Here is a 10,215-nt window from a genome sequence, read left to right as displayed (position 1 = left end):
CTTCGGCGCTTCTGTTGCTTACGCTCCTTGAAATAAATCCCAGCACTCTATTTGCTCGATTTCTAGTTTGAAAGCATTGTGCCCTTGGACGGAGATCAGAGCTCACTAAAACCCCTAAATCTCTCTCGCACCCAGACCTGCTTATGAGAGTGTCATTTTAGCAATAGTTATGGGAGGGATTGATCCTACCTACACTCATAATACTGCACTTCCCTACATTGAACCGCCCAGTCATACAGTCTGTTTACTTCATCCTGTAGAATACTAGCGTCCTCATCCGACTCAGTTACTCTACCGATCCTGGTATCATCTGCAAATTTACTGACATCACTACAAATTCCTGTATCTAAGTCATTGATATAAATAATAAACAAAAGTAGACCTAATACCGAACTTTGTGGGACCCCACTCGTAACACATCTCAGTCAGATCTTTTGCACTCTTTGCTTCCTATTGCTAAGCCTCGCCGTGACCCAGTTCAAAACTTTACCCTCTACTCCGTGAGCCTGTAATTTAAGCAACAGTCGTTGGTGAGGAACTCTGTCAAACGCTTAACTAAAATCAAGATAGATTACATCATAATTTTCATCTCTGTCTACCACCTCAAATACTTTACTGTAGAAGCACAAGAGATTGGTAAAGCATGACCTACCTTTCGTGAACCCATGCTGCGAGTCGTGAATTAAGATTTGTTTCTCTGTTTGCTTCCGAATGTTACTGGCTCTTATGGACTCCGGCATCTTGCCTATAACCGATGTTAAGCTAATTGGGCGATAGTTTGAAGCAGGTGACCTGTCCCCCTTTTTGAAAATCGGCGTCATATTAGCTACTTTCCATAGGCTGGGCACATAACCAGTAATTACCGACATCTTGAAGATGTCGGTTAGTGGGTCACTGAGCACATCACTAAATTCCTTTAATACCCTCGGAAACATCCCGCCAGGACCTGGCAACTTCTTCTTAAGCTTATCTATCTCATCCTGAACTGCTTGCCTGGTAATGATTATATCCCTCAATTTATCCCCATCACCGCTCTCGTACACCTGAACCCTTTCCGGAATAGTCGTTCGATCCTCTTGCGTGAAAACTGAAAGGAAGTAGTCGTTCAGCAATGTGCTCATATTTTCGTAATTTTCTACTAGCTCCCCTGGGTTTGTTTTCAGCGGTCCAATTTTCTCCCGTGTTTTTGTTCTATACATCTGAAAGAAGCCCTTAGGATTACTTTTCGCCTTATTTACGACTTTGATCTCATAGTTCCTTTTTGCTATCCTGGTGTTTTTCTTAACTAATCTAGATAGTTCGACGTACCGGCCCCTGATATGTGTTTCACCATTCTTTATTTTCTGATTAATTCCCTTCTTTAATCCTATCTCGTGTTTTAGTCCACGAGTCATCCACTTAGGGTTATTGTTTTCTTTTCTAAGTGTTCGCTGTGGTATATGCTGTCCTTGCCCCCTCACTGTTACTCTAACTAAATTATTGTAACACATTTCTACCTGGTTCTCCTGTCTCTCCAACCCACAGTTCTGGCCCTCATGAATCCCTAAATTATCCCAGTTTACCCCTTCAAGATGTCTTCGAAGCCCCTAGTAATTTGCTCTTCTAAAATCAGGCACTAACACTGGGTTTGGTTCGCGGGTTACCGCCCAGCCTAAGCTAATTCTAACCGTTCTGATACTTCTGATATATTTTTATGTTCTTATCAGTACGACTGTTTGTGTTATGAATAACTAGATAAGCGGTGATATGCTACTGTGTTACAATGAAAGGTACCGTATCTATTTTAGCTCCAATAGATTATTAGTTAAAGAGTATTAGGTTCCTAATTATTAGGTTTGCTTAGTTCTGTGGAATCATATATAATTTTCAGTCTATTAAGTCACCACAGTTTATTGTAGCAGCAATAGCTTAATATTATCCTGAGCAGTGATGGGTTATTATCCTAATGTTGAGCTGCAGCTTTAAGATAGTGTCATTTGCCCTGACAGCTACTTCACAGCATGTATTCACAGCAGTAAGATGATTTTTCTCACTTATTTAAAATACTGACTACAGTATTCATTTTTGAGTAATTTATGAGAATGGCAGTTAAGGAGATTTTTTTTAATATATGTATTTTCTTGAAATAGCTGTGTTGTTATTCTGTAAATATTTCACTCCCTTGTTCTCGTCGTTGTTTTCTGGTGCGATAATTATTTCCATACGATAAAGCATCATAGTTTACCAAAAACATGAAGTCAGTGCCTGTGAAATAGACCACTCAGGTCAGGCCAAAATCTTCTGGTAAGTCATGTAGGATTGTGCAGGTTAGGTTCGGCTTGGCCCCCTTCCTATCAGTTTTAAAAAGTTAAAGCTGGGGGCAAACGCTATAACTGCAATAGCATTAAAATTTGTTCTTCCATTCATCACTCTGTCCCTCAGTCACTGTTATATTGTACTTTTGTTTAAATTTTCCAGCTTGTCTCTTTCTCAGTTCTCTTGTTTTCTGCACACCCAACATTTATTTATTTTTATCCTAATTTCAACATGACAGCATTTTTTTATATTAATACTTTATATACATATACATATGTATCTCCCACAGGATGTGGAATTCTTCTGAATCTTAAGATTCTCGTCACAGTGAAATACCTGGTCACAAGCAATTTCCTCTTCACCATAGCTGACTGCATATATATATATATATATATATATATATATATATATATATATATATATATATATATATATATATATATATATATATATATATATATATATATATATATATATAAATTGTCGTCATCAGGTAGCAGGGCTATTGGAGATGTCAACTGATATACCTGATACCCTTTCTACATATAATTTCTCTATCAGAGGAAGCACACCATGTGTCCGAAAAAGTTTATGATGTTGCTGGTATGGCAGGAGTTATGGAGTTAGACTACACCTAGGATCAGTCCGCTCATTCTCAGTAGTGATGTACAGGCTGACGGATGAGGTCAGGCAGCAGTCTCCGTGGACCATGGTATTTGTGGATGACACAGTGGTATGTAGTGAAGGCAGGGAAGAAACTGAAAATGACATAGAGAGGTAGAGGTATGCACTGTAGAAGAGGGATGAAAATCACCAAGAGCAAGACTGAGTACATGTGAGTGAGCCTCAAAGAAACACAAAGGAAGAACAAACAACAGCAGACCTGCTGGTCCTTACGAGGTTGTTTGTGACAAGCTGCACTAACTATCTAATCAAAGGTGGAGATGTAAATAATGGTACAGTGAGGTTTCAATGAGTGCAGTTGGCAAAGGTGAAAATCTTCAAATACTAAGGCTTAACAGCCCAAAGCAATGGAACGTGTGCTACAGAAGAGAAGAAAAGAGTACCGTACAGGCCAGATGGAATGGAGGGAGAATGGTGACAGGATCATCCACTATTTGTGCTCCAGGACAAAGCCCTGCGTCTGCCCTGTGGTGACTGTGTCCATTCATAGCATCAAAAAGAAGTCAAGCTACAGATATCATAAAAGACCTTTTGCTGTAAGAAAATCTTTACATGGTAATACGTTTACTTGTATTTTTAACATAGAAAGATAAATTATTAGACTGTGTAATCCTTTTTCATCGCACGTACTAAGGCTAACTAGAACTATATTATCAATAAAATAGTAATATGAAATAACGATAAATTCCTTACCTCTGCCCAATGCTAAATAAATAAAGATAGAGTTTGGGGCATATGCTATAGCTGCATGTAGCCTCATTGCTCATCTCCATCTTATTGGCCCTAGAGCTGGTTGTTGGCAAGAACTACTTACTCTGGGACATGGCTAGTGTGACAGGAGTTATCAGTCTCTTTCCCCAGGTTTTCCCAAATATCCATTTGTTTGAGTGAAGAAACAATTCCCACTACTTTTTTTCTTACTATTTTCAGATTAATAATACTCAAAACCATTATAATTTGAAGAAAATATACAAACAAGTAGTTCAAATGAAGTAATAAAGGTAAGGTAAAGTTGGGGGCATACGCTGTAGCAGCGCGTGGCCTCGGTGCTCATCTCCGTAGCATTAGCCCCTGAGCCTGTGGTGGGAGGGAGCCCATTACCGCGGGACACAGGGCCAGTGTGACATCCGGGTTGCCACAGTTTACCTTCCCAAGGTTTCCCCAGGTACCCATTTATCTACCAGCCAGAGAGGGAGGATGAACAGCTGAGTGAGCTGCACACCGACTGCCCGGGCTGGGATTCAAACCCGGGCCCGCGGAGTAAAAGACAAAGACAGGCACGCTGACCACTAGACCACGGAGGAGTATAAAGTATAAAGTAATAACGAAAACTAGCTAATCTAAGCAAACCCAACATACCCCTGCCAGCACTGTCAGTGCACTGGACATTCTGGGCGGTGGCTGCAGTGGTTAGATTTGGTTATGTTACGGCTGCTCAGGTTAGTCAATACTTGGAACATAAGAACATAAGAACGCAGGAGTCTGCAAGAGGCCGGTAGGCCTGTACGAGGCAGCTCCTTTGACCCTAAGCTCCCATGTATCTAAGCCCACCTAATAACGCTGTCCATGAATTTATCTAGTCTATTTTTGAATGTGACAATTGTATTGGCACTCACCACATGACTGCTAAGCCTATTCCACTCATCCACCACCCTGTTAGTAAACCAATTTTTGCCTATGTCCCTGTTGAATCTGAATTTATCCAGTTTAAACCCGTTACTTCGTGTCCTACCCGGTTCTCTTACCAACAAAACCTTATGAATGTCTCCCTTATTAAAGCCCTTCATCCATTTATAAACCTCGATCATGTCTCCACGCACCCTTCGCCTTTCTAGAGCATGCAAGTTTAACTGTTTGAGTCTTTCCTCGTATGACAAGTTTCTCAGCCCCTGAATCATCTTAGTCATCCTCCTCTGCACCGATTCTAATATTTTGATATCCATTCTATAGTAGGGTGACCAGAACTGAGCCGCATAGTCAAGATGAGGTCTAACTAATGCTAAATATAGTTTGAGGAAGACTTCGGGGCTTCTGTTGCTTACGCTCCTTGAAATAAATCCCAGTACCCTATTAGCTCGATTTCTAGCTTGAATGCATTGTGCCCTTGGACAGAGATCAGAGCTCACTAAGACCCCTAAATCCCTCTCGCATCCAGACCTACTTATGAGAGTGTCATTTAAGCAATAGTTATGTGAGGGGTTGTTCCTACCTACACTCAGAATACTGCACTTCCCTACATTGAACTCCATCTGCCATTTATCCGCCCAGTCATATAATCTGTTGATATAACTTGTATGCCTTCAATATTTTCTGGCTGTTCTTTATCATTGAATAGGATTATTTTGCTTTTCTCCTTATTTATCTGCAGCCCATATTCTTCTGCCACTCTCTGTACCTCCCTTATACTACAACATGCCTCTGCCTCTGAGTGGGCTAAAAGTAAGCCATCATCTGCATAGTATAAGATGGGGATGTTAAATTTATTGCTCTTAAAGCCAAAGTTACTTTGTTGGAGATGTTTTATTATTTGGTATGTGATAAGGAGGAACAGGAGAGTAGATCCATTACACCCCTGCTTAATTGCATTCGTAATGCTGATTGATGTTTGCCTTTCGCCATTAATTATTAGGTTAGTTTTGTCACCTGTATAAATATTTGCAATTATATTTATCAGCTAAGGGTGTATATTATTTAACATTAGTGCCTTAAAGAGACTTGCTCTGTCCACTAAATCAAAGGCTTTCTTGTAGTCTAGTGAGATGACAAATAATTTCTTTTTCATTTCAAAACTTTCTTGTATGCAATGTTTCAGTATGTAAAGATTGTCATTTATGCCTCCCTTCTCTGTAAATCCCGCTTGCATTTCATTTCTGTTTCCGGACTCATGTATGTGTTTCTCTATTTTTTCTCTTATTACACACACACACACACACACACACACACACACACACAAAGAGAGAGAGAGAGAGAGAGAGAGAGAGAGAGAGAGAGAGAGAGAGAGAGAGAGAGAGAGAGAGAGAGAGAGAGAGAGAGAGAGAGAGAGAGAGAGAGAGAGAGAGAGAGAGAGAGAGAGAGAGAGAATGACGATAACATACACAGACAACGCGCAGTACATAGGCCAGCTTATCCATCTGTTGCTGTTACGAAAAAAGAAAGAAAACATTTCCTAACAACCTCCCTCCCTCCCATTATCTTACCTCAAGCCAGCTCGTTATAGGGGACGAATCTGTTTCTCTCTACTGAGGCCTCGTTCCTGCCGTGATAGTTTGATAGTTTGTGACAGTCCAAGTAATCAACTGACTCCCTCCTCTTTTTCAGGTTTGCTTATTGCTGATATTTCCCGTCACGGCCCAGCCACTCAACACAACACCCGCACTCTCGGACATCTAACCTAAACTGACTCCCTTCATGCTAAGGCAGTGCTCTGATTGGTCCAAGACAGTGACTTTCAAAATAGCGCCTTCTGATTGGACGAGCCTATTATCATTGCCAGAGTCGCCATCGAACAATTTTGTCAGTGGATTTTTTTATTGGTTTATTACAAACAGATCAGGCACATTATTAAAGCTGTGTGTACTCGCTCTTTTTTTTGTAATTTATGTAACCTGATATATCAAAGTGTGAATTTATTGGTTTTCATTGTTACATTTTCGTCTAGTTTGTAGGTGCCGTACGAGAGTTTGTATGACCACCAACAACAGCAGTCAGCAGCAAAACACGGTGCAAAGAAAACGACTCCCGCGGCAGTGACTTGGAATAAAGAGCCTTGCCCATGACCGTTATTTTGGCAGATTGTTTTTTGGGGGCTAAGGGCAGCATAGGTTCATGAGTTGGGTGGGGAGGGTGGCGAACGAAACGAGCATGGGGGAAATCGTGTGGTTTCCGTTCGTGGTAAAAAAATCCCTGAATGTAAGGGTTTTCCCTACATCGAGGACATTCTTCATCCCCCCAAACTCTAAAGCTACATGATTGCGACGCATTTCGTGTTCCCACCAAAACCCCTGCACCTGCTTTGGGTGAGAGGGGGGAGAATGGGCAAGCACTAGAATAATATCGTGTAATTGATGACCTTGTCTACGGGTGTACTATTATTAACTCATATGGAGGAGGAAAATTTGAAGGTTTCATAATTACGATTCATAATATACACTGCGGCTCCAGCTTTTCTGTCAAGTTTGAAGAAATTGGCTCTTCTCGAATTCCGGCTGCCGACCTCTGCCCTAGATGAACTATATAATTGCAGTGTAATAAAACAGGCAAGCAATTGGCTCCCGCTCCTGGAGGCGGCGCGCGCAGCCAGCCGATTCGCCCCGCCCTCCTCGAGGGTTGAGCCGCTCCCATTGGCTCCCGTTCCAGCCCAGCCGAGTCGCCCGCCCTCCTCGAGGGTTGAGCCGCTCCCATTGGCTTCCGTTCCTCACAGCCGAGTCGCCCCGCCCTCCTCGAGGGTTGAGCCACTCCCATTGGCTCCTGTTCCTCCCAGCCGAGTCGCTCCGCCCTCTTCGAGGGTTGAGCCACTCCCATTGGCTCCTGTTCCTCCCAGCCGAGTCGCCCCGCCCTCCTCGAGGGTTGAGCCACTCCCATTGGCTCCCGTTATTCACACCCGAGTCGCCCCGCCCTCCTCGAGGGTTGAGCCACTCCCATTGGCTCCTGTTCCTCACAGCCGAGTCGCCCCGCCCTCCTCGAGGGTTGAGCCACTCCCATTGGCTCCCGTTCCTCCCAGCCGAGTCGCTCCGCCCTCCTCGAGGGTTGAGCCACTCCCATTGGCTCCTGTTCCTCACAGCCGAGTCGCCCCGCCCTGCTCGAGGGTTGAGCCACCCCCATTGGCTCCTGTTCCTCCCAGCCGAGTCGCTCCGCCCTCCTCGAGGGTTGAGCCACTCCCATTGGCTCCTGTTCCTCACAGCCGAGTCGCCCCGCCCTCCTCGAGGGTTGAGCCACTCCCATTGGCTCCAGTTCCTCACAGCCGAGTCGCCCCGCCCTCCTCGAGGGTTGAGCCACTCCCATTGGCTCCCGTTTCTCCCAGTCGAGTCGCCCCGCCTTCCTCGAGGGTTGAGCCACTCCCATTGGCTCCCGTTCCTCACAGCCGAGTCGCCCTGCCCTCCTCGAAGGTAGAGCCACTCCCATTGGCTCCCGCTCCTCACAGCCGAGTCGCCCCGCCCTCCTCGAGAGTTGAGCCACTCCCATTGGCTCCCGTTCCTCACAGCCGAGTCGCACCGCTCTCCTCGAGGGTAGAGCCACTCCCATTGGCTCCCGTTCCTCACAGCCGAGTCGCCCCGCCCTCCTCGAGGGTCTCACACAGACGGCACTGCGATCGCCATCAAGCACAATCAAAATTTTAAATTACTTGATGACCTCATTTCTGACGCCCTCGCGGTGGAGATCACCACTCTCACGGGCAAGGTCATCATCTTCGTATCTTCAGGAGACAGATCCCTGTGTACATGATAGCCGATCCCAACGCCAACCACCCGACTCTAGGCTACACGCATACCAACACCAAAGGAAGACAAATACAACACCTGATTAATCAACGAACCATTCACACATAGGCCCACACCTCCCCACATACATAGCTCACAACACAGCCACAACACCGGATATCATCCTCACAAACAACAACACTTATCACAATATCAGCATTACTCAAGGCCCCATCACCATGAGTGACCACATCCCTGTCATCCTTCCCATCTCTACCACCCCCATCCAAATCCCCACACGCCCCAGACCCAACTTCAGCCAGACCAACTGGGATCAATTTCTCACAGATATCGCTGAAAAACTCAGGGACTCTCCCGTCAACCCGCAGCTTCGACTGACTTCATCGACACGTATCTTCAAGAATGGTACAACACAGTTGTGACCGCAGTCAAAAACAACATTCCAACAACACGCCACAAAACTCTAACACACTCTCACTTGAGTCACACGACACGCACCCTAATAGCACAACACAAAGCCATACAGCATGAGGCCAACACCAACGGCTGGACTTATCCTCTCTATAGACGCCACAAACAGCTCCAACTCACGCTACAACAACACTTGCAGAGCGACAGCCGCGCCCACTGGGGCGAGGTCATTGCGGAGACAGCCTCACTATGCCATGACCCAGCCACCTTCTGGCGTAAGACAAAACAACTTATGGGAACCGACACGACGAACCCCACAACCTCTTCTCCCCCACACGCGACAAAGTGTACGACAACAACGAGAAGGAGACGCTACACAGAAATCACTGGCAAGACGTTTTCAGTGACGCGGACGAAGACTGGGACGACGAAGAGACAGAGACTGAAGTACGCGACTTTCTCGCCAATAACCTCCATAGACTTTCCCCTCACGTCAATGCAGACGCCAGCAGACTAATTCTGACAACTACTTCCTCACTTTTGAAATTACATCCGAACACATCCTTTCCATAATCAAAGGCATGAAAAAGACATGCCCAGGACAAAGTGGCATAAATAAAACCATCTTAAGACACCTCCCCCTTGAAGCCATTGCATACTTAAACAAAGACTCTCAATGCCGCCCTTTCAGCAGGCTACTTCCCCGACAAGTTCAAGAAGGCCACGTTGAAACTAATACCAAAAGTTGGTAAAAACCCTCACTACCCCGCTAACTACAGGCCAATATCCCCCTTTGAAGAGCCGGGGAAGATATTTGAGTGAATTCTTGACCACCGACTCAGGACATTCCTTGAAGACTCCAACATCGACAAAGACTTATAGTTTGGGTTCCGCCCAGGCAGGGGAACCACGCACGCCCTCGCTCTCGTGACCGAGACTGTCGCCCAACAGAAAGCTGACGGGGGACAGTGCCATCTCGTCCTGAGAGACATCACATAAACCTTCGACAAAGTCTGGCACCTAGGGATGAAGTACAAAATCTTACACCTCGGACTTCCTATCATTCTAGAAAAGCTCTTATGCGACTTTCTAGATGATAGGTCGGCGAGAATAAGACTTGAAAACTACCTCGGTGACAGCTTTGACCTGAGCTGCGGTGTCCCTCAGGGCAGTGTGCTCTCCCCGACACTATTCACTCTCTACACCAGAGATACCCCTCCCCCACTCAGAGGCACCAACATCTCATACGCCGACGATGTCACTCAAATCGTCGGCTATCCAGGGAGGTCAATTCAGATGGCTCAACTCTCAACATCCCGGGAGATTGACTCCCTTAACTCCTATGAGTCGAGATGGCGAATACAAACCAACAACAAACTCAATGTCA

At 45.2% G+C, this 10,215-nt stretch overlaps 1 protein-coding gene across 1 annotated transcript in view; it reads right to left on the bottom strand.

Moving 5' to 3' along the window:
• Window positions 1-2,784: 2,784 nt before the first annotated feature.
• The window catches only part of LOC126993196 (ankyrin-3-like), a 62,128-nt gene continuing 54,697 nt past the window's right edge, over window positions 2,785-10,215 (bottom strand). The window contains exon 4 of the mRNA XM_050852057.1: window positions 2,785-3,053. Within this exon, the coding sequence (XP_050708014.1) occupies window positions 2,982-3,053 (72 nt within the window). The 3' untranslated portion in view covers window positions 2,785-2,981. The remainder of the gene's footprint in view (window positions 3,054-10,215) is intronic.

The sequence above is a fragment of the Eriocheir sinensis genome, unplaced genomic scaffold (assembly GCF_024679095.1).
Source record: "Eriocheir sinensis breed Jianghai 21 unplaced genomic scaffold, ASM2467909v1 Scaffold581, whole genome shotgun sequence".
Taxonomy (NCBI): Eukaryota; Metazoa; Arthropoda; class Malacostraca; order Decapoda; family Varunidae; genus Eriocheir; species Eriocheir sinensis.
The sequence above is the reverse complement of the archived record's forward strand: the minus strand, read 5'-3'. Positions and strand labels throughout refer to the sequence as shown.